The sequence below is a fragment of the Canis lupus genome, chromosome 2, assembly GCF_003254725.2.
Source record: "Canis lupus dingo isolate Sandy chromosome 2, ASM325472v2, whole genome shotgun sequence".
NCBI classification, from domain to species: domain Eukaryota; kingdom Metazoa; phylum Chordata; class Mammalia; order Carnivora; family Canidae; genus Canis; species Canis lupus.
In genome coordinates, this window is record NC_064244.1 from 54404329 (window position 1) to 54429267 (window position 24939).

A 24939-nucleotide genomic window follows, 5' to 3' on the forward strand; every position below is an offset into this window, starting at 1 on the left:
TCTAGGCCCCGCAGGTGGGCAGGCCCCGCAGGCCCCGCAGGTCCCGCAGGTCCGCAGGTGGGCAGGTGGGCAGGTGGGCAGGTCCCCAGGCCCCGCAGGTCGGGAGGTCAGGAGGTCCGCAGGTGGGCAGGTCCGCCGGTCTAGGCCCCGCAGGTGGGCAGGCCCCGCAGGTCCCACAGGTCCGCAGGTGGGCAGGTGGGCAGGTCCCCAGGCCCGCGGCCGTCCGCGCCGCGCCGCCGTTGCTAGGCGACCTCCGCCGTCCCCGAGGCGGCCCCGCCCCCCGGCCCATCGGCCCCGCGCTCGCCGGCGCCCACCTTCCCTTTGTTCCGCAGCCATCTCGGGCCGGACGGGAGGCGGCGGCTTCGGCAGAGGGCCCGAGCGCCGGAGGCCTCTGGGATGGTGTGGGACCGGGTAGGTGGCGACGCGGAGGCGGCCCCGCGGGAGCGCGGCGGCGGCGGAGGCCCGGGCGGAGCCCCGGGGGAGACGCGCCCGACCCGCCGCCCTCCCGGCCGTTTGGAGCCCGGCGGCGGCGCGCTTCCTCGGCCAACAGCTGCGGGCGGGCCTGCGGGGCGCGGGGGGCCCCGGGGTCGGGGCCGGGTCGCGGGGGGGCGGTCAACGGGGGGGGGGGGGGCTGGGGCGCAGGGGCCCGGGGTCAGGGTTGGGGCCCAGGGGGCCCGAGGTCGGGGCTGGGGCGCAGGGGGTCCGAGGTCGGGGCTGGGGCGCAGGGGGCCCGGGGTCGGGTCGCGGGGGGCCCGGGGTCGGGGTCGGGTCGCGGGGGGCCCGGGGTCGGGGCTGGGGCGCGGGGGTCCGAGGTCGGGGCTGGGGCGCAGGGGGCCCGGGGTCGGGGCTGGGGCGCGGGGGCCCGAGGTCGGGGCTGGGGCGCGGGGGTCCGAGGTCGGGGCTGGGGCGCGGGGGGCCCGGGGTCGGGGCTGGGGCGCAGGGGGCCCGGGGTCGGGGTCGGGTCGCGGGGGGCCCGGGGTCGGGGCTGGGGCGCAGGGGCCCGGGGTCAGGGTTGGGGCCCAGGGGGCCCGAGGTCGGGGCTGGGGCGCAGGGGGTCCGAGGTCGGGGCTGGGGCGCAGGGGGCCCGGGGTCGGGTCGCGGGGGGCCCGGGGTCGGGGCTGGGGCGCGGGGGTCCGAGGTCGGGGCTGGGGCGCGGGAGGCCCGGGGTCGGGGTCGGGTCGCGGGGCGGGGGCGGGCCTGGGGTCAGGGCTGGGGCGCGGGGGGCGGCGGGGGCTCCCCGCTAGGTGAGCGGCCAGGGCCAGCACGCACCTGTTGGGCCCAGGTGCGGGCCTCCCCGGGGACCGGGCGGCGGCTCCCCACGCGCAGTTGCACGGCCGGCGCGCTCCCGGCTGCACCGCCTCCCACGCGAGCTTCCCGGGGCCGCGGCTGCGAGCCGACCGGCCAGCCCGCACTCACGCGGAAACGGCTTCCTTCCCTTAGGAGTGACCGCCTCTTGGCCTCCTGCCAGTCAGAAGCCCGCCTGGGCCGGGAGCGCTCGCAGCCTAAGTCCGTTACCCTAACCAAGCCGCGCACCGGTTGGCTCCATCAGCAGACGTAGGAATTTAAACTTGGCAGCTTGTCCACACATTGATTGTGACAGTTGTGTCATTAAGAAGCTTAACCACAATCCTGCCTAGAAACAATGATGAGTTTATAAATGGGACTTTATTTTTCAGCCTAAAAAGAAAGAAAGAAAGAAAGAAAGAAAGAAAGAAAGAAAGAAAGAAGAAAGAAAGAAAGAAAGAAAGAAAGAAAGAAAGATGCTGGTTGTTTTGTTTTGTTTCGTTTTGGGGTTTTTTCGTTTTTGCTTTTTAAAGAGGTTGTATGGTCCAACAGCTCTTTGGAAATCTGAGGTTGTAAGTCGGCTGTCCTGACCTCCTCATTTTTTTAGGATAGCAGGAGTTCCTTTTGGATTCCAAGTTTCCCTGCTACATGAGACCTTTCCTATTAGAGTGGCAAATAGGTTATGCTTAGTGAAACAGAAGTGTTTCGGTTTTGGGGGGAAGCAGTTTTGTTTTCTACTTTCACCCTCTGTCTGCGCACCGTCTTAGAGGACGGCTTCACCAGGTTGAAAACTTGCAGCGGCAAAAGGGGGAATATTACTTGGAAGGCACAGATTTTCTTTTTTACTCTTACTGCATATGTAGTAATAAATGCCTCACAGTTCAACAATCCAGTTCTTACTTCACCTAATTTAATGTTAGCCTGATGAACTATTAGTACTCCAGTTTTCTTTTTCCTAAAAGGGGCCCCCACCTTGATCATCAGCCTTGATGTGGTTATAGTTCTGCCCTAGGTTTTCAGGGACTTATTAAAATTCCTCCCACTGAACTACCTATAAAAATCTTGTAAAGTAATCAAGCTTACTACCATTGTATATTATGAGCAGGATAAGATTTTGGTAAAGATACAGATGATTCCAGTTGTAAATATTTCCATTATCAACAAGTGACACTGTATTCATTGTTTTTATGACTAGTTTTTCTTTTTTATACATAATGTTTAAAGCCTGCACATGAACTCAGTTTTCCTAAATACTGTAAATGAACTGCATTGAAATGTAAATGTACTATCTTTAGAAGAATCACTTTTATCTGTGTTGGATTCTGCAAATACTGTTTTTAAGAAACCTGGTTAATAAAGGAAGGCAAAACAAGTGACACATGTCATGAAGTTTATCAAGTGTGAACCGCAGAGAGGAGCGGACCAATAAGTGGGAGTTACTTTTATTGCTCAGGGCCTAAGTTGTGAATATTCCTTCCTGGGATTAATAAGTCGAATATATATTGGTGCCAAAAAGGTCTTGTTCCAGAGAAACCAATTTGGTTTACCAGCAAAAGGTTGAGAAAGCTGAAACAATCAAAGTGATTGATTAACTGATTATTGTTTTCAAAAACAATTGAGAATAATGCCATCTTCAAAAATAGGGATCAGAGGCGAAAAAAAATTCCCCAAATGTTGGGAAGTCTTTCTTAGTTGGCCCCATTCACCCAGTGCCATGGTAGATAGCCATTGAGAGTTGGCAGGTGAGAGGTGTCTCCTGGGTTGCAGGGTGGACTTGATGATGGAGGACGGATGTTTGTGAGGGTGGTAACTAGACTTGTAGTCATGTGGATGGGTGTCGGTGTAGGAGAGTTTCCAGAAGCCACCTTTGGTTACCTCTGGACCTCCTCACTAGAATTCTTTGAACTATTGAAAGTAGGTGTAATGACTAAGAATAGTTAAATGAGATACTGGAACTGGAAATAGGGATGCAGATTTGTCTTGGAATTTTCTAGAGTAGATACAACCCATAGAGGAATGGTGGCCATGTCTTATTCCAAAATGGCCCCTGATGGCAAAGCAAATTCTTGAATTCAGCACTGAAAGAATGCCTAAAGCTAAAAGAAAGCTGGTAGCAAGATTTGAGTTGACATATGTCTTGCTAATGGTTAAAATTGTAAAGCAAAGCAAATCATTGAATGTTGCAGTTGGGAATAGGAGCTCTCGAGCCAGACTTCTTGGATTCAAATTATGGTACCTTCTGAAATAGTGTGTGAACTTGGGCAAGTTACTTAATCTCACTGTGCCTCAGATTTTCTCATCTCATAATTCTTTGAGTTAAATGAGTTAATTGATATTAAATGATATTAAATTGATATTAAATATCAGTTTTTTGATATTGATATTAAATATATTAAATGAGTTAATATAGTATGTTTAGAATGGAGCCTGATGTAGTAAACACTCCATAAATAATAAATGCGATCATCATCATCATGATCATTGATGTTTTAGAAAACAACTCATAAAATTATAATCACTAATATCGACACTATGAGGTAACTACTGTAAACCCATTGATACATTTCCTTACGATACTTTTTCTCAGTTTATTTGATTTTTACATAGTTGAGATTTTGCTATACAAACAACTTTACATTCTGCTTTTTTCACTTAACATCATAAGCATTTTCTCATGCTATTAATTATTTGGTCAGCATCTTTTAAAATGACCACATAATGTGGCTTTCTCATAATTAAACATTTTCCTATTGGACAGTTAGCAAGTTCCTTTCTTTCTTTCTCTCTCTCTTTCTTTCTTTCTTTCTTTCTTTCTTTCTTTCTTTCTTTCTTTCTTTTTCTTTCTTTCTTTCTTTCTTTCTTTCTTTCTTTCTTTCTTTCTTTCTCTTTCTTTCTTTCTTTTTTCTTTCTTTTCAGTTCTAAGAAACACTATAGTGAACATCCTTGTAGATGAAACAACTTCTGTGTTTTGGATTATTAGGATAGATTCTCCAAAGTGGAAATATTAGGTTGGAGTATCAAAGCTCATGGTACATGTTGCCATATTGCTTTTACTTAAGGGAATTTAATAATGGGTGTAAAATAAATTGAGGAACACAGCATTTATTGCCCTTATTATTGCTCAAGATGGGAAGGAAGAAGGAGTGAATTAACATTTTTTCTGCATGATATACAAGGCATGATTTCTGGTATTTTCGTACATTGTTACTTTTACATACATTGTGCTTTTTATCATAGCCCTGTGTTCTGCATGAACCTAGATTGCCTGATAGCAAAGCTTACATCCTTATTTGTAAAATTTCATGTAATATACATGTCAGAATCTTATAATGAATGCGTATACGTCTAATAAATACAGAACCTTATAATGAATCTTATAGTTTACTGTAATTTAGTGGGTCTACTAATTGTAGATCATAGACCACATTATGAAGACAGTAAAACTTGACCAGGAAGTAATGAGTGAGTAAGTTACAGAGTTAAACCAGACAGGGCTTAAGTATCTGCATATATTTTACAAAAGGATACAATATCCTTACCTGAATGAGAGGTGATTAGTAATGAATATATAAAACTGGTTTCTAAAATGAATGCAAAAAGTATTTGTGGTAAAACCCTCTTAGTAACTACCTCAGCACAGATAGGGTAGAAAAAAAAATCCATCAAATTTGGGGGATCTGTATAAGAAGTGACAATGGCCTATTACAGAACCAAATTGAAAAGTACATTTAGTAAAACCCCTGCCAAAGTTAGCTAAGGTCTTAATAGAGAAATAACCAAAACAAACAAACAAAAAAATTAACAGATATACCAGTTAAGGAGAATAAGACTACCCACAAGCTATGGGAAATTAATTATATACTGAAAACTAAAGGAGAAAAGATTCAATTGGATTTTTTAGTTGACTTTGAAGCACTCTGAAGCCACTAGTAAAATAGTACTCGGCGGAGCCCCTTAATCCTCAGATGCAGAAGTTGCTGCCATAGATAAAAAGGGTCATCTCAGAAAGACCAAGATTTCATTGCTTTTGTCTTTACTAAGGAAGAAATTAAAGCAGAGAAATACTTCATCAAATTGTGAACATCCTAAATAGATGCAAATGAATGATTAGAAATAGATGGTATCCTACCCAAACTGTAAATAGTAAAAAAATAATATGCTGCCATTAAAAACAATGTATTTTGTATGTAAGTATTTTGAAATAAATTGTTTCATTGTTCCTCAATTTATTTAAAACAATGAAACAATGTAAGTATTTTGAAAAATACTTAAGTAAAAATAACAATAGTTTTGGCTGGAGCATAGGAAAACAGGAAAATGATGAGAAAGATGGCAAATTATGAAGAATTTATTTTAGGTGCCATTTGTTCATTCACTAAACATTAGTGCTGGAACTGACCCTTTTCATTAGGAAATGTATATACTACTAGAGAGAGAAGTAAACAAAACAGTACAACAAAGTGTAGTTACAGCTTTTACGATCTGCATCTGTGGAGCATCCAGCGGGGCTAGTAGTAGGTTCCACACAAAGAATGGGAGAAATGGCTCCAGCATTTCAGGGGATTAGGAGCAGCACTTCAGAGCTATGTCAGCAAAGATAAGGACCTACTGTGGTCCCTAATCTCCCAATAATTCAGGGGCCCTAAAAGGTACAGAGTACGGGTCCACAGAGTTTTTCTGTAAAGGATTAAGGTAGTAAACATTTTCTGCTTTGTGAGCCATACATCTCAAATGCAGTCAAAAGTAGTCCTGGACAGTATCGAAATTAAGGGGTTTGACCAATGGGACGGGTGGGCCTTAATTATCTCTAGTAGATAGTAGAGATTTGCGGGAGAGGTAACCTGCCGGGCCTAGCACGAGCCGTTGGAAGATCTGGAAACAAGAAATTTACGACATTGATTTGTGTGAATCATTACGAGTGGAATAAAATAGAAAAACAGTTTCTTTCTAAGTGCTATAAACCATTAAGAAAAGACAACTCAATTTCTTAAATGGCCAACCAATTTCACAGAAGAGGAAAGCCGACATGAAATAGTGCACTGCCCCGCCAGTAGGGAAGTGCAGAGTAAAACAGTGAAATATTGTTTCCCATCATCCTGGCAAAAGTGGAAAAGTTTTGCTAGCAAGTGTTGGCAAGGTTGTACCGAAACTCATACATTGAATAAATCAGTGGAGCCATTTTCATTTTAAAGCAAAAACCTTTTGACCCACGATTTCCATTTCTTGGAGAAGCGTGTGGGTGTACGAGGAGCCCTATGGGTCCGGGGGTGGCTGTCGGCAGACTTCCAGGTCGCCTTTCATCGCCTACACTCCAGTTCATAAAAGGGTCCATATTTGTCTTAAAAAAAAAAAAAAAGCAAAACCAAAAAACAGAGGCTCCTGGGTGGCTCAGTCAGGTAAGCGTCTGACTCTTGGTTACGACTCAGGTCGTGATCTCAGGGTCCTGAGATCGAGCCCTGTGTTGGGCTCCGCACTCAGCAGTGAGTCGGCTGGCTTGAGGATTCTTTATGTCCCTCGCCGCTGTCCCCCCTCAAATAAATAAATGAATCTTAGGCAACCAAAACCCTTCTAACTCTTCATAGCCTTCCACTGTGCCCGCTGGAATTGGCATCATCTGCAGAGTCCGACCTCAGCCTATTCGTAAACATCCCTTCACTTGCTTGCTCTCCTGGAAACCTGCCTTTTGCGCTCTTGTTTTTTTCTGTAGCTCTCCTTGTCACTCTTCCTGGAGGTGGGAAAAGCGTCTGTTGTCACCTCCTGGATGCTCTTGGACTGTTCTCCCACCGCTCCCCACCCCGCCACCCCCCACTGCCCCAAAAATCCTCAGCGTCTGTGATCCATTTGTTACCAACTAGTCCTAGCATAATTGCTACCAGGGACTTCCAGGTCATTCCTCTTCGTTCCCCGTGCTTACTTTAGCTCCAGGCCCATTGCCCCTGTCTCCAGTACTACCCCAGTCTTTATAACAGAAGGGAAGGAGGACACTAACTGATGTGTTCAGTGCCCTGGCCTCCTCGACCTTGCCTCCGGCATCCGTCTACTCCGTCTCAGGCCCTCACTCCCACAGTCCTGCCCTCTTGCAGTCCTGCTGTAGTTACAGTTTTGTGTGTTCTACTCTGTGATCTCGTTTTCTATTTTCGTAGTTCACTCCTTCCAGGATCTCAGCACCAACCATCTTTTGACCCCAGTGGAATCTCCGATGCATTGATCCTGCTCTGGTTTCCCTGCCACTGACCTTGATATTTTCACTCCCTTTCCTAACTCAGCTGAGATTTCATGGTTAATCATTTTCATCAACTCCTTTGGATCCACTTCCTTGCCCTTTGCTTGTTTGATAGAAGCACAGCCCTAGTTAAAACCAATTCTCTGCTTCATACTTGCTTTTCTGTAACTTGGTATAGCCGGGCAAACACACCCCCGTGCCTGACCACACTCCTCAAGGGGGCCTTAAGTGCTGCCTGTTGTTGTACTGTATTAATCTGTTCATCCTCCCGTTCCTGCGTGACTACTTCCTATCTTCTCTTCTTCAAACCTCTGGTATCTCTTTTCCCATCCTCACTTTTAGCTCCTGACCTTGCTGAGAAAATGGAAGCAATCAGAGAACTTCCACAGATTCCCAGCATCTTGTGTATCTCCCAGCCTCTGTGTCAACACATGCTGTCGTCCTGCTTGCTTAGGTTCACTGTTCATGTTCTTGTGTCTGCTTTTGTACTAGATCCCATCCTCTCCTGGGCTCAAGGGCATTGATTCAGCTTCTCTCCTTCCACATCATTTTTTTCCTTTATTGAATTATCTCCATCAGCAAACAGACGTGCTATTATTTTTCCCATTATTTAAAACAAAAAACTCAAATCACTTCTCATCAACTTTTCCCTGTTTTTTTGTTTTGTTTTGTTTTGTTTTTGTTTGTTTTTTTAGGTTTCCTTTTGCAGCATTATTCCTCAAAAGACTTGTCTGTACTTGGTAATGCCAAATTTTTTTCCTCCCATGTAGTGTGCTAAACCCACTGCAATCAGGCTTTTCTCTGCACCAATCCCACCAAAGCAACTCATGTTCTCCAGTAACTTCCATCCCATCAAATGCCATATGCCATTGATTCTGTTCATCTTACTGGCCTATCAGCAGCATTTGACAGAGCTGCTTATTCCCTTATCCTTGAACCACGTCTTTGCTTTCCAGTACACCACACACCCTTGCTTATCTTCTACCTCTGTCCTGGCCTCTTGTAATTCTGTGTTCCTTTTCTCACAGTCCTTGCTTTTTGTTTTCTGTTCTTTGTTTTTCCTAACAGTACTCACTTGATAGGTAATTTTATTCAGTCTCGTGGCTTTAAATACCATCTAAATGCCAGCAGTGCCCAAATTTAGATCTTCAGCTCTTCTCCCTAATTCCAGTCTCATATGTTCAAGTGTCCACTCAACCTCTCTGCCTGAATGTCTAGTGATTTACATAAAAGTCAGCATGACCAAAACTAAACTCCTAAACTTCCTCCCCAATACCTACTCTACACATAGACTTACCCCATTTCTGTCAGTGGCAACTCCATTCTCCTAGTGGCACAGGCTAAAATCTTAAGAGTTATCCCTAACTTTGCTTTTTCTTAACAATTCCTCAAATCCATGCTTTCAGGACAACCTATTTTTTCTACACATCAAAATACATCCAGAATTATAGGGTGCCTCACCTTCTCCACTACTACCATCTTGATCCAAGCTACTACTGTCATGAATACTGTTTAAATAGGTTACTGTCTGGTCTCCTCATTCTACCCTAGTCCTTCCCAACAGTCTTTTCTCCATGTAGTAGTGAGAACTAGCCTTTTACAAATTAAGACAGTCCCTGCCACTTCTTTGTTCAGAGCACTGCATTGGCTCTCCTTTTGATTCAGGGAAAATCTAGTCCTTACAATGAGTGGCCCATTAGGCTCTATATAATGTGCCAGCCCCACTCCCCTTTCTCCTTACCTCCTTGACCTTATTTCCTACTACCATATGGAACCTCTGCTTCCCTACTACCGCCTCCCTCCTTGCTCACTGTCCTCCTTGTATCAGAAACATCAGTCATGCTCCTACTTTAGGATCTTTGCTTCAGCTAGTTCAGCTGTCTGGAATCTACTTTCCAAATATCTAGTTGGCTCACTGGCCTTACCTTCTGATCTTTGTTCAGATCTTACCTCCTCTAACCACCCTTCTTAATACTGCATCCTACCCTCTCCCATCCCCCTTATCCTGGATTCTTTTTTAATTTTTTGCATAGTGCATACCACCTTCTACAGTGCTATATCAGGGTCAGCAAGCTAGAGCCCCCACTGCCTTCTGGCCTGTTTTTGTACAGCCTGTGAGCTAAGAGCAGTTCTTACCTTTTAAAGGATTGTAAAACAAAAAGAGACAATATATAGGAGACATGTGGTCTGCAAAACATAGAATACTTACTATTTGGCTGTTTGCAGACACAGTTTGCATTGTATATTCTGTTTATTGTCTTTCTCATCCCACACAAATGTAAGCTCCAAGAGGGCAGAGATCTTTGTTTTGTTTACTGCTCTATCTGCAGCAACTAGAACTAGAATGTAGTAGGCATTCAGCAAATATTTGTTAAATGAGTGAATTGCTTGTAATGGTATAAAATTATAAATAAGTTAAGTATTCAATAACTCATACTGCAATAAATAATGAAATAGAACTATATATAATGAATAGGAAAGCTAAGGCATATTTTGAAAGAAGTTTTTTAAAAAAATTATTTTAAGTAATCTCTGTACCCAATGCAGGGCTCGAACTCATGACCCCAAGATCAAGAGTCCTATGCGCTTACCTAGTAAACCAGCCAGCCAGCCAGGCACACCTGAAAAGAGTTTTTATAAAACATTGTTTCTACAGAAACATACTATTTAAATGTAGACAAAAAAAAAAAAAAACTGCTCTATCAACTTATATATCCAATCAGTATTAGAGTACCTTTGGGGAGGAGACCAGGATTACGAGAGATACTTGAAGGGAGCTAGAATTTCATCCATATTGTTTCCTTTTTTTATACAGTGAGAAGCAGCCACATGTCACTTTTTCATTTGGGGAAAAGAAATAGGCACTAACTAAAGCAGTAAGAGGAAGTAGTAGTGGGATGTAGGGAAAGGGAAGAAAACATTGCCTTTCTTAAATACCGTATTTGGCAAGCAATCTGAATGAAGAAAAGGAGTGAGCAATATGAATATTTGAGGAAAGCAAAAGTAAAGAGTCTTAGGTGGGAATAAGCATAACATCAAGGAGCTGTGAGAAAATCAGCATGGAACACAGTGAAAAAGGATTTGAAACTGCTAGGAGATTAGTTCAGAGAGAGATGGGAGCTAAGATTAGGTACAATTTTGTAGGCTGTGCTAAGGATATGAGGTTTTATTTTAAGTGCGATGAGAAACTATTGGAAAATTTTGATGGTCAGAAGACTTGATTTAATTGCAGCTTCAATATTATCATTTTTGCTACTTCATCTCAGAGAATAGGCTGTTAGGGGAATGAAACAGAAAGGCAAGGGAACCCATTGTAGTAGACCATTGCCATGCTAGCATGTTTTATATACCTGGACTAGGGTAGGCTGGAAGGGATGAGAATTGGTCAGATTCAGAGTATGTTTTAGGATATGTTTTGATAGCACTGGCTGGTGTTTTGGATGTAGAACAGAAAGGAGGTCAAGGGTGACCCCTTAGCATTTTGCCCTGAACAACTACGTGAACCTTAGTGGCCTAGGCAATTGGAAGAGAAGCAGATAAAATGGGATGAGGAAAAGTATCAAGGGTTGTGGTTTAGCCAGCAAAGTTTAAGATGCCCATTTCACAAAGAAATGAATATGTCTTATAAAATGTTGGTGCCTGAGTCTGGAGTTCAGAGTGCTATTCAATGGCACAGACTAGATGAGATTATATAGACCGAGAAAAGAAAGGGAGCTAGGATATGTAGGGGCAGGAGAGCCAGCAGAGGAGACTGACGCAGAGCAGCCAGCGAAATAAAAAGAAAACCAGGAAGATGTGAGGCTAGAAAGGAAAAGAGTGGTTGCCTGTGTTCAGCACTCTGGAGGAATTGTGGTAAGGCCAAGAAGAAATCATTCGGTTTGGCAGCAAGGAAATCTCAGTCTCACTGGAGTGCAGTAAAGATGGGGACGTGGTGACTGTATACAACTTTCAAGATGTTTCTGTGAACGGAGGGAAGTACAGAAATTGAGTAGGGAATGGAGTCAAAGCTTTTTTTTTAAGATAATATTTTAAAATAATTTTAAACTTAGGAAGATGGTGAGAATAATTCAGACAATTCCCATATATACCTTACTTGGATTCACCAATTGTTTACATTTTGCCACATTCTTTCCACCTACTCCTACACACAGTTATATTTTTGATCATTTGAGAGTAGGTTTCCTAAGTCTTGTCTCTTTACCCCTTAAATACTTTAACATGTGTATCTTAAGAGCGAGGATATTATCTTCTGAAACCACATATAGTTATCAAATTCAGAAATTTTCTATTTTTTACAGTCAATATTATAGTTTTGTCACTCATTCAGTAACATTCTTTTTGTTAAATAAAGATTTATTTTTTTTAATTATTTTAGAACAAAAGAGCATGCATGAGCAGTGGGAGGAACAAAGGGAGAAGCAGGCTCCATGCAGGAACCCCGATGTGGGACTCAATCCTGTGTCTCCAGGATCAGGCCCTTGGCTGAAGGCGATGCTAAACCGCTGCGCCACCCGGGCTGCCCAGCAATGATCCATATAACGAAAGGATGATTGTAACTTTCTAGGCTCTGTCTTTCAAAAAAGAGTTTATTTAAGCTCCTAAAATGCTGCATGTCAGACCTTTATTAGAAAATCTTATGAGACTTAATTTTGGAAAAAAAAAAAAAAAAGCATTAAACAGTGAATCATTGAAACCAGAATAGGAAAAATCCATTGGATTTTTCTTTTTTTATTTTTATTTATTTATTTGTTTGTTTGTTTGTTTATTTGAAAGAGAGCACAAGCATGAAGGGGCAAGGGGGTAGGAGGAGGTGCAGAGGAGGATGGAGGAGGAGGGGGAAAGAATCCCAGGCAGACCCTACTCTGAGTGCGGAGCCCAGCCATCACAGGGCCATCTCATGACCCTGAGATCAGGACGTGAGCCAAAACCAAGAGTTGGAAGCCCAGCTGACTGAGCCACCTAGGCAGCCCCACTCCGTTGGATTTTTAGTTGAATAATGCTTTACATAGTTTCTCCTACACCATTCTTTAAAAAATATTTTTTATTTATTCATTTGAGACAGAGATGGGGGGGGTACGAGCTGAGGGAGGGGCAGAAGGAGAGGGAGAAACAGACCCCCCACTGAGCAGGAAGCCCTACATGAGGCTGGATCCCAGGACTCTAGGCTCATGACCTGAGCCTAAGGCAGACACACAACCATCTGAGCCCCCAGGTGCTCCTCTCTTACATAATTTTAAAGGGATAATGGGTAAAGACTTTTGTTGGATAGAAATCCAACTTATGATAAATAACGTTTTCAACTAAAGATTGTTCTTGCTCGGGATGCCTGGGCGGCTCAGCGGTTGGGTGTCTGGTTTTTGCTCAGGGCATAATCCTCGGGTCCTGGGATCAAGTCCTTCATCGGGCACCCTGCATGGAGGCCTGCTTCTCCCTCTGCCTGTGTCTCTGCCTCTCTCTCTCTGTCTCTCTCATGAATAAATAAACTCTTTAAAAAAAAAAAAAAAAAAGATTGTTCTTGCTATTGAATGCGACTTCTGTAAGAAGTGACCTAAGCCCGGCACAAGAGCTCTGCATTTGCAGAAAGAATCAAATGACGTGCAACTTAGTAGGTCCTGTAACTACATTAGAACAGTTGAATTGAATCCAAGTCACTGGAGGCTTGGAGAACTCCAGTAGCAAGTGTAAAGAGGAAAGGCTGGCTTTTGTGTGTGGAATATGACCAGACTGTTTATAATCAGCAAAATGGTTCACTTCTGGAAGCTGAGAAGACCAGGGTCGTTGGTTGCTTTATAGCTAAGGGAATGAGCCAAATGACTTAAGCAATTTGTGCAGGATTGTCAGCCGGCCAGTCTTCCTGTAGAGGAGAACTGGGACAAGCACCCCAGGTCTCTGACACTCCTTTTGTCCTGGTGCTATTTTGGCTCTTCACAACACCGAAGACTTAAAGACCCATGGTTGGAAGCAGTTTGTCCAAAAGCTCCATGAAGTTACCCGGAGTTGGTGGCACCAGAGAGGCTGTGACCGTGGTTCAAGTGTCAGGCCGCCCATCCTCCCGGATGGGGATGGATGACACTTCATCCTTCCTAAAGTCAAGGATCAAACTGGAAAAACTGTGAAGGGAAGAGGTTTTTCAGGAGTCTTGTTTTAGAGCAAATATAAGCTCAGATTCAAGAGCATGGTAGGGTGGTTGAAGAGTAAGTGTAGGAATTTGATGGGGAAGCGACCAAGCCAGTAGAGGAGTACAAGGCTGAAGCATGAAGAGGAAAAAGCTCTAATGAAAATGCCAGCTTTACTTTCCCCTTTCATCCTAGACGGCTAGAGGCTTGTGTTTTGGTGTTGGGACTTGCGGATCGTACACAGCAGGCAATTTTAAAATTATTTGTAAAACAGGACTGATAACATTCATACTCCCATGAGATCCTAGTAGAGTTTCAATTGCTTGGCAGTCAGAGCAAAATTGTGATTTCAGGTGAAATGAACATTTTCTGAATCTTGGAAATACAAACTCCTAGACATCTCAGATGTTTTCAGTCATGTTCCTCAAATGCCTCATAACACATTGAATTGTTGGCCTAAATAACATAAAGAAATCTTAGGAATTTGTGTTTGCAGTTTCCAGCTCTAAAATCCTGCATGTATCAGTGCTTAATGAATGTTTGCTTATGGATTTAATTTTTGGAGTTCCTTCCTTCTAGAGTATGTGTACTATTCCTGTAAGAAAGCATAATGAAGAGTTGACTGGAGATATGTCTTTTATGAACTGTAAACAATATGGATTAGTTGCTGTATGAAATTTTTTTAATTGAAATATTTCATGTGACTTAAAGATTTGCTTTCTTTGCATCCAACCAGACTCTAAGAAAAAAAGGTAGGAAAAGCTTTTTTTTTATAATAAATGAATTTATTTATTTTTCTAAGAATCAGTTTAGTATAATAGAAATAATGGGTGCTTTTGAGACATTTCATTAGACTCCTGTGACTACCAACTACAAGTGTTATGTTCGTGGACGATGTCTCTCTCATAAACCACATAGGTGCATAGAACTATACCATTGACTTCAAGTTAAGATGATTTATAAACATATTTGTTTTCCATCCCTTCTTAGTTATTACACTGACTTCCTTAGGCAGAACAATATATTAAGAAGATTCCACTGATGATTCTAACAATGTTTTTTTATCTTAGTTTTTATTTACTATTTTCTAAATGTTTTCATTTTAAATGATTTATGAATTATTTTCTTAAAGAGTAAAATAGTTTATGTGTCATGATTGATTAGCAAAATGAAAAGAACCAGAACTCTAACATTTATCTGTTTAGTATATATTAAATAGCAAATTTAAATTATTTGTAGTATGTGCTCATTTATTTCTGCAGTTGAAATTTTCTTAACATACATTAGTAAGTTTTGCTTTAATATTTGTACTTATGATTACTGAGAAAATCTGTAGAATGTATTGCCACAAGTCTTAACAACTATTGTAGAAGAATTATATACCCTCTTTTCTAAGCTAAAATTTATTTTAATTTGCTTTTGGCTTTTTACATTTTCATGGAATTTTTTTCTTCTCATTCTGCATAGGATTTAATCAAGCTATTTATTGATTTTTTTTTTCTTAAACGATACTTCTGGAATTATGTGCCAGTGTTTTGGAAAATTATGAACTTAATGAGAGGTGATTGAATTTTTTTTTTTTAAGTAGTCTCCAGGCCCAACATGAGGTTTGAACTCATGACCCTGAGATCAAGCATCGCATGCTCTACTGAATGAGCCAGCCAGGAGCCCTGAATTTTTTTTTTTTAAGATTTTATTTATTTATTCCTGAGAGACACAGAAAGAGAGGCAGAGACACAGGCAGTGGAAGAAGCAGGCTCCATGCAGGGAGCCTGATGTGGGACTTGATCCTGAGACTCCAGGATCACGCCCTGATCCAAAGGCAGGCGCTAAACCGCTGAGCCACCCAGGCATTCCCTTTATTTTAAACAAAATTTTGGTATTCTTGTTTTAAATTTTGTAGTAGTCTAACTTTTCTGTATATCTTTACTTAGTATTTCATTTAAACATTAAATAAATCCTAATATTAATTTGTCATCATAGCATTAATTTTTCCATGCTTATGGTAAACTATAATCTAAAAAACTAATCAAATATAGAAACTATAGTAATTCCCATTATCTAAGTAAAAGTAAAACTTCCATTCTTTCTCTGAGACTAGGTCTCTGGGAGTATAAAACACCTTCTTTGGTATGATTCTTTTGCTTTGCAGAAACTGAGTTTTTTTTCCATTGCTATAAAGATTTTTTATTTCCAGTATCCTCTTTTATATCATTGTGTTTACTCATGGCATAATCTGGGAAAAAGTTCTGCAAGTACTCCAATTTTCTATAACTAAAATTTAACCCTTTAAGTGCCATAACCTTTAAGCATTTTCACATAAAACTTTCTAACCTATATTTCACACCTTTTTAACAAGTAAAAAAGGTGTAATTTAAACTTTTTAATGATTCTGTCATTATTATGAACATTCTCAGGTATTTTTCCCTGTCCCATTTATGACTTCAAACAATTACACTTTTGGAGATTTTTATTACTTATTTTTATTTTCAGGGTAATATAACTGCAGTATTAAAAATTTTTTAAAAACCAAAATGTCCCATAATCTTAACACTAATCCAGTGCTAGCTTTTCATTGTTTCCTTCTAGTCTCTTTCATTTAACAATTCTGTCTTTATTTTATACATATGTTTTACTTCTCTGTAATTGTTCTCTACATGCAACTTTTTATCATTTTTTTCACTTTCTAACCATAAACATTTTCCATGTCATTACAGAAATTAACCATCTTTTTGAATGACTGCATAGTAACCCAGTAGTTGAATGTTTATCCATATAGTTATTGCTGTATTAGAAATAATCCCAGGTTAAAATCTTTGAGAATAACAGTTTTTTCCCCTTTACTTCGGATTCTTAGGATACAGTCTAAGAAGTGTAATCATGAGGACAAAGGGTATAAAAATGCTTATGGCTCTTGATACAGTTGCTGAGTTGGTTTCCGATGGGTTGTATTAGTTTACCTTCAGCAATTTGTTGTAGTTGATTCAAAGATATATCTTCAGCCGCATAGGGTATTATTGTTATAAAATTATCTTTGCTAATTAGTCTAAAAATATTACTTCATTGTTATATTTTTTGATTACTAATAAGGTTCAGTATTTTCCCATGTTTGCTCTTGTATTTTGTGAATTTCATTTCATGTGTTATCAATTGGTTCTAAAATAGTTTTCTAGATAATTAATATATTGCTCTCTTGTTGCATCATCTAACTTTCTATTGTTGTGATATGCTAGGAGCTCCCTTTTGTATTTGTTCAAATAAGTCATGTGTTTATCACATATTTATACATTGTGATGCCTCCTGGAAATGTGTAAGGGATATTGTAGGTTCTTTGACATGTGGACTGCCCTAGTCTGGGGAAGCCGGTATCACTTGAAAGCTAACATCATAGTAAGGGTACATCTCTCACAGGCATGAGGTGTTAGCGAAACATATTATGAGGCTTTTTTTTTCCCCTTGATGGCAGCAGAGACAGTGATTGCCAGTGTTCAAAATCAAAATGGTATAATTCGGAAAAGGCAGGGGAAAGGTAGAAGTAGGTGAGTAAAGAGGATGTACACCTGAACTGGCAGCTGGCTTTATTCTTGGTTTTCTCTCTTGTTCTACTCCATTTATTCTATACCCATTTGGGTATATTCATTATACTCCATATCCCTCAGAGACCTCCGTGTCAGTGTTCAGGTTTACTCTCGTTGTTCAGGCTAATAAGGAAGTTGATTTCCACAAAAGTCATCAGCTTCATTGTACCAGTCCTTACTGTTCCTAGAGAACTCCCTAAAAAGTTTACTTCTTGCTGCTTAAAAACAGTTTGGGAATAGTTTGTTATGATATAACACTTAACATATGTAATCTCATGATTATATGAGTCACTTAATATTTCTTTTATAATTAAGTTCTTTTGGTTCCAAGGAAGAGGAACACATTCAGATTGTCTTAAGAGAAAGGGACAGGTTTATCTTAAGTCATTTGTGGAAGTAGAAGGCCATCAGGAAGCAAGGCAGCTCCCAGGAGTAGTTGCTCTCCATCTCGTGGACCATGTAATCTTGCTCTGTGCTTCCCTGCTTCTCTCGGTGCCGTCCATTCTCCTCTCTGCTCCCTTATAATCTCTACGCCTTTGTCTTGCATGGACAATCTAATGATGACCCCCCTGCCTGCCACATCATCACATTCTAGCATCTTCTTTGAGAAATGGCAAATGGTAAATGATCCTAGTACTTTCTTTTTTTATTTTTTTTAATTGTTTTTTCTTTTTTTTTTAAGATTTATTTATTTATTTATTTATGATAGACATAGAGAGAGAGAGAGAGGCAGAGACACAGGAGGAAGGAGAAGCAGGCTCCATGCCGGGAGCCCCACGTGGGACTTGATCCCGGGACTCCAGGATCGCGCCCTGGGCCAAAGGCAGGCACTAAACCGCTGAGCCACCCAGGGATCCCCGGTCCTAGTACTTTCTATTCATATTTCTGAGAAAGGAAATCCAGTTGATTTAGCTCATTTTTTTCTTTTTTTTTTAATTTTTATTTATTTATGATAGTCACAGAGAGAGAGAGAGAGGCAGAGACATAGGCAGAGGGAGAAGCAGGCTCCATGCACTGGGAGCCCGACGTGGGATTCGATCCCGGGTCTCCAGGATCGCGCCCTGGGCCAAAGGCAGGCACTAAACCGCTGCGCCACCCAGGGATCCCAGCTCATTTTTTTCATGCCAGGATTCATCATATGGAGGGTCAGGTCACCCAAGCTTGGTGTCATCAGTTAGGAGATGCACTCACAAAGTATCGGCCTTGCCATTAGACCGAACACTGAGGCATAGGCTCTGAACTACCCAGTTCCCTGTAGAAAAAGCTTTTGGGTTTATTAGTAGAAAATTTCAGAAAATTAGTGTACTATGAAAAAACGAAAGGGGTAAAGAATTTAATAATATAGAACTGAATCTTCTGTGTTTTAAAAGTTGAAGTCAGATTCTTCCACTTAATTCATTTGTAATGTTTCTGAGTCTTGATCCCCCCCCCTTCTTTTTTTAAATAGAAGGATTGGATAGATGTTGTCTAATGTTTTCATTCTGAAGATAAGATGTTACAATTGCCATTCTCTAAGTTCAGTTAAAGTTGATGAATTCCAGTTTCATGGGCTGAAAGGGTTGAAATGGTGATAAGGACATGATAAATCAGTTGGCTAATAATTCAGTATCTCTATTTGGAAGAGGACAATGAACTTTTTGAGCCAAGATTCCATTTTAAGTGTATATTTCTTACAAGCTGAACACTTGGTACGTATAGTAGATTAGCATTATTCTTTTTGTCCAGGGAGTTCCTTACCATCTCATATTTCATTCTAGGTTTTATAGTCATTAATGTTTTTTAAAGGATATATTTTTTAAGATTTTATTTATTCATGAGCTACACACACACAGAGAAAGAGAGGCAGAGATACAGGCAGAGGGAGAAGCAGGCTCCGTGCGGGGAGCCCGACGCGGAACTCAATCTCGGGACCCCAGGACCACACCCTGGGCTGAAGGCAGGTGCTAAACCACTGAGCCACCCAGGGATCCCCATAGTCATTAATGTTTTTATGCCTCAATCTTATGCCTTGAGTCTCTTTGTCATAGTAAGAGAAAAACAGACTTGAACACTCACAAAATATATGCTGTTGTTTTTTATGCTAAATGGTTAGTTGTATTGTACCATCTGTCATACATTATTTCTTGATATTTTTTTCCATTTGTGGACTACCTCTACAGAATTTGTTTTGTGATGTTCTTTTCCCATCTCTACATACTGTGAAGACTACTCTCAGTCAACTACTTAATTTTTGCCCTTAGAAAATTTTCAGATTGATTACATTCATATCTAATTTAATTATTTAACATTTGATTTCTGATACTTTGTTCTTATTCCTTCAATATTTCTGTTTTGATTTTTATTTCTTTAGACTATCACCTCATTTAAATGGCAAGTCACGCAGCCTATTTCATTGCATATCCTTTGATCACGCAAAAATAATCTCATCTTTGGGTGCCTGGCTGGCTCAGTCAGTGGAACATGCAACTCTTGATGTCAGAGTTGTGAGTTTGGGCTCTGAGTTGGGTGTGAAGATTACTTAAAAATAAAATCTTAAAAAAATAATAATAATTTAATCCTCGTCTTAATGGTGTCTGGTGGCACTAACTGCTATCGGTAAATCTGTTTTAATGATAATTTTAATGGGAGGTGAAGTGCAAAAGGAATGAACATTACTCAGTGTTCATACTTAAGTACCTACTATTGCAGCATTTTGCATTCTCATTTAATCTTCTCTTCAGCCCGTTTCACAGACAACTAAACTGTGGCTTAGAAAGTTCAGCTACTTCTCTCAGAAAGACAATTAAGAGAACTGAGGTTTGAACTCTTGTACGTATGATTCTGGAACCCATGCTTCCTTTATCTTCCAGCTTACTAACAATAAATAGCATAGAACAGTATTCATCTTAGGAACTAAAATTGCAAAAATTGATTTCCTTTCATAAATTATTTCTCCTGTCTCTGCCTTAAATAATTGAAATCTGAATGATATGTGCCCGTTATGTATGAGAAAGATTTCAATGAACAAAGATTAGATAAAAACTAATGATTAGATCAGCCTACTAACCGCTTACCATTTATTACCTTTCTAAATTTTATTGTTGAAGGCACTCTAACCCTTTTCCAGTTAAGCCCTGGCCAGTGAGCACAGTGCTCTGTTCCTTTTTCTCTTTACACTTGAAAATGTGAAATAGTGAGCCAGTTCATTCACCATAACAATCAAGGATATAGACATGAATGAGAAAATCTTAGGGCCCTGTCACTTCAGAAGCAGTCTAACCACAGTGAAACGGTATACTTGTAGTTACCAAAATGATCTGTAATGGTTGTCCTAAGGTGCTAATTTTCCTAAAAATTATCAACTTAGATTTCTATCAATTGTACAATCAGTGTCTTACTTTATAAATACATAGATTCTAAAATACTCACACCTTGTATCGACTTTATAATTTCAGATGTGTTACACAGAAGAATGTTTGTTTGCATCATAGCCCCCCTTTTTTTTTATCAGTTCCTTAAATATAATAAATGTAGTTACAACCAGTAACTTGCCTGGTGCTAATATATTTTAAATCGTTCAATACCAGGATTTTACTGAGAGCTATCATATAGCCTTGCTAAAGTGCGTACAGGTTTTTTTCCATCTTGCATATATGTTCACACTGTTATTTAAAAACAAGCTACTCTTTTAATTATACATACTAATATTATGAGCCATGAATTAAAAGGAACAGTTTAGAGTAGAAGAAACATTGGAACAAGAATAGAAAGGCCTAGGGCAGCCCCGGTGGCGCAGCGGTTTAGCGCCGCCTGCAGCCCAAGGTGGGATTTTGGAGACCTGGGATCGAGTCCCACTTCGGCTCCCTGCATGGAGCCTGCCTCGCCCTCTGCCTGTGTCTCTGCCTGTCTCCCTCTCTCTCTGTGTGTCGCTCATGAATAAATAAATAAATAAATAAATAAATAAATAAATAAATAAATAAGAATAGGAAGGCCTCCATTCCAAACCCGGGTCTTTCTTGGGGGGCCGGGGGGGAGGAAATAGTAGTAAAATTTTCTTATCCACTTAGGTATTTAAAAAAATTTTTTAACCTATTGAGATATAATTGACGTATAGGACATTGTGGAAATTTAAGATGTACAACATAATGATTTTATATAATGTATAGATAGTAAAATGATTACCACAGTGAAGTTAGTTAACATATCCATAATCTCACATATAGTTTTTTTAAATTATTACTATTTTATGAGAATTTTTAAGATTTACTCTTTTAGTAAAACTTTCTCTTATACTCTTTTAGCAACTTTCAAATATACAATACAATATTGTAGCTATAGTCACCATTCTATACATTACATCCCAGAACTTTATCAGCTTATAACTGGAAGTTTGTTATCCTTTGACTCTCTTCATCCATTTCCCCTCCCGATTTTTACCCCAGCAACTACCAATCTCCTTTCTATGACTTTGGAATTCTCTTTATTTCTCAAATATGTGGTTCATAAAGCTTTTGTCTTTCTAATTTATTTCACTTTACATAAAGCCCCAAAGTTTTATCCATATTGTCACAAATGTCAGGATTTTCTTCTTTTTTAATAGTAAATAATATTCCATTTTATATATATATATATAAATACAGTTAACATGGAGGTTAGTCGTACTGACCACTGTGCAGTTCCAATTCCATATATAATTTTAAATCCCCTAAAACTTAATTACCAATTGCCTACTGTTGACCAGAAGCCTTACCAATTACAGAAAAAAAAATTAATACGTATTTTATATCTTATATATTACATACTTTATCCTCAAATCTAGAGAAAAGAAAGTGTTACTAAGAAAATACATTTTTAGTATTTGCATCAAAAAAAAATTTTTGCATCTAAGTGAACCCATTCAGTTCAGACCCAATGTGTTGTTTAAGGGTCAACTGTATATCACATTTTCTTTATCCATATATCTGTTGATGGACATAAATGTATTTCCATGTGTTGGCTATTCTAAGTCATGCTGCAGTGAACATGAGGCCCCAGTTATCTATTCAACATAGTGATTTAATTTCATTCTGATAAATATGCAGGAGTGGAATTGCTGGATCACATAGTAGTTCTATTTTTAAACTTTTGAGGAACTTCCATCCTGTTTTTCCATAGTGGCTGCGCCAATTTACGTTCCCATCAGTATTAGTTCCCTCTTCTCCACATCCTTGCCAGCACTTATTATCTCTGTTCTTTTTGATAATAGCCATTCTAACAGGTTTGAGGCATTATGTTATTGTGATTTTGGTTTGCGTTAGTGATGTTGGCATCTTTTTATTGGCCATTTGAATATCTTCTTTGGAAAAATGTATATTCAGGTACTTTGCCCATTTTTTGATCAAATCATTTGGGTTCTTTGCTGTTAAGATGTTATGAATTTCTTTTATCTTTTGGATATTAACTGCTTGGTAGATAATGGTTTGTAAAACGTTCTCCCATTCTGTAGCTTGCTTTTTCATTTTGATGGCAATCTCCTTTGCTGTGTGGAAGTTGTGCAGTTTGATGTAGTCCCACTGTTTATATTTGTTTTTGGTGCTTGTGCTTTTGTTGTCATACCCATGAGATCATTGCCAAGACCAATGTCAAGAAGCTTTTTCCCTGTTTTTTCTTCTAGGAGTTCCTTGGTTTCAGGTCTTACGTCCAAGTCTTTCTTTGATCCTTAATGAGTTAATTTTTTAGTAGTGTAAGATAGGGGGCCAATATCAGTCTTTTGCTTGTAAATACCCAGTTATCCCAACACCATTTATTAAAGAGACTGTCTTTTACCTATTGAGTATTCTTGACCTCCTTGTCAAATATTAGTTGACTGTACATGGGTAGGTTTGTTCCTAGGCTCTCAGTTCTGTTCCAAAAGTCTGTGTTTCTGCCAGCTCCATACTGTTTGGATTGCTATAGCTTGGTAGTATAGTTTGAAATCAGGAAGCATGATACTTCTAGCTTGTTCTTTTTTCTTAGGATTGCTTTGACTATTCAAAGTCTTTTTGATTCCATACAAATTTTAGGATTCATTTTTCTATTTCTGTAAAAAAAATGCCATTAGAATCTTGATAGGGATTGCATCATCTCTGGATTGCTTTGGGTGGCATAACACCTTAGTAATATCAATTCTCCCAATCCATAAACTTAGGATATCTTCCCATTTGTTTATGTCTTCTTCAGTTTTGTTCATCAGTGTCTTCGGGCGCATCAGGGTTCTTTTCAGAGTACAGATTTTTCACTTAATTAAGTTTATTCCTAATTTTATTCTTTTTGATGTTGTAAAAGGAATTGTTAATTTCTTTTTCAGATGATTTAGTGTTCTTGTATAGAAATACAGCTGTTTTTTGTATTTTGATTTTATATCCTGCAACTTTCCTGAATTCATTTATTAGTTTTTTTAACAAAGTTTTTAGGATTTTTTTTAAGTATAAGATTATGTCTTCTGTGAATAGAGACTATTTTACTTCTTCCACTCTGACTTGGATGTATTTTATTTTATTTTATTTTATTTTATTTTATTTTATTTTATTTTATTTTATTTTATTTTATTTTATTTTATTTTAATTTATTTTATTTCCCGATTGCTTTAGCTAAGACTTCCAGTACTGTGTTTAATAGGAATGGTGAGAATGATTGCCCCGATTTTGTTCCTGATTTTTTTTTAATCTTTTTGTTTTGTTTTGTATTCATTCATAGAGACACAGAGAGAGAGGGAGGCAGAGGCACAGGCAGAGGGAGACGCAGGCTCCATGCAGGGAGCCTGACGTGGGACTCATCCAGGGTCCCCAGGATCACACCCTAGGCTGCAGGCGGCGCTAAACCACTACGCCACGGGGGCTGCCCTTGTTCCTGATTTTCTTTTTAATTTTTTTTTTAATTTTTATTTATTTATGATAGTCACAGAGAGAGAGAGAGAGAGAGAGGCAGAGACACAGGCAGAGGGAGAAGCAGGCTCCATGCACCGGGAACCCGATGTGGGACTCGATCCCAGGTCTCCAGGATCGCGCCCTGGGCCAAAGGCAAGCGCCAAACTGCTGCGCCACCCAGGGATCCCCTGTTCCTGATTTTTTAAAGGAAAACCTTTCAACCATTCACCATTCAGTGTGATGTTACATGTAGGTTTGTCATACCTTTATTATATTGAGGTATGTTCCTTCTTTTTTTTTTTTTTTTTTGGTATGTTCCTTCTAACACCAAATTTGTTGAGAGTTATCATGAATGGAAATTGAATTTTGTCAAATGGTTTTTCTGCATGTCTTGAGATCATATGACTTGTATCTTTCACTCTATTAATATGTTATATCACACTGACTCATTTGTGTGTGTTGAATTGTCCTTGCATCACAGAGATTAATGCCTCTTGATAATAGTGTCAGATTTTTTAATATGCTGTTGAATTCATTGTGCTAGTAATTGGTTGAGAATGTTTACATCTATAGCATCAGTGGTAAAGGCCTGTGGTTTTCTTCTAGTGTCCTTATGTGACTTCACTATCAGAATTGCTGGCCTTGTAAAATGGGTTTGAAAGTGTTCCCTTCTCTTCAATTTTTTGTTAAGATTTTGAGAAGAATTGATGTTAATTTTTCTTTAAATGTCTGATAGACTTCACTAGTGAAACCATCTGGTCCTAAGCTTTTCTTTATTGGAATTTAACTTGATTTCATCCTTACTCACTATTAAGTCTGTGTAGATTTTCTTTCTTCATGATTCAATTTGGTAGGTTTATATTTTCTAGGGATTT

General features: G+C 40.1%; 1 protein-coding gene across 3 annotated transcripts in view; it reads left to right on the forward strand.

Annotated features, from left to right (window-relative positions):
* Positions 1 to 267: 267 nt before the first annotated feature.
* TNPO1 (transportin 1) overlaps positions 268 to 24939 on the forward strand; it is a 96676-nt gene continuing 72004 nt past the window's right edge. For 2 of the 3 annotated variants that reach the window (XR_007407038.1, XR_007407045.1), the window contains exon 1: positions 268 to 411. Coding sequence is in view for 1 of the 3 variants with exons in the window: in XM_025448166.3 (XP_025303951.1) it covers positions 397 to 411 (15 nt within the window). In the remaining 2 variants the exon portion in view is untranslated. The remainder of the gene's footprint in view (positions 412 to 24939) is intronic. The other variant, XM_025448166.3, reaches the window with a different exon arrangement.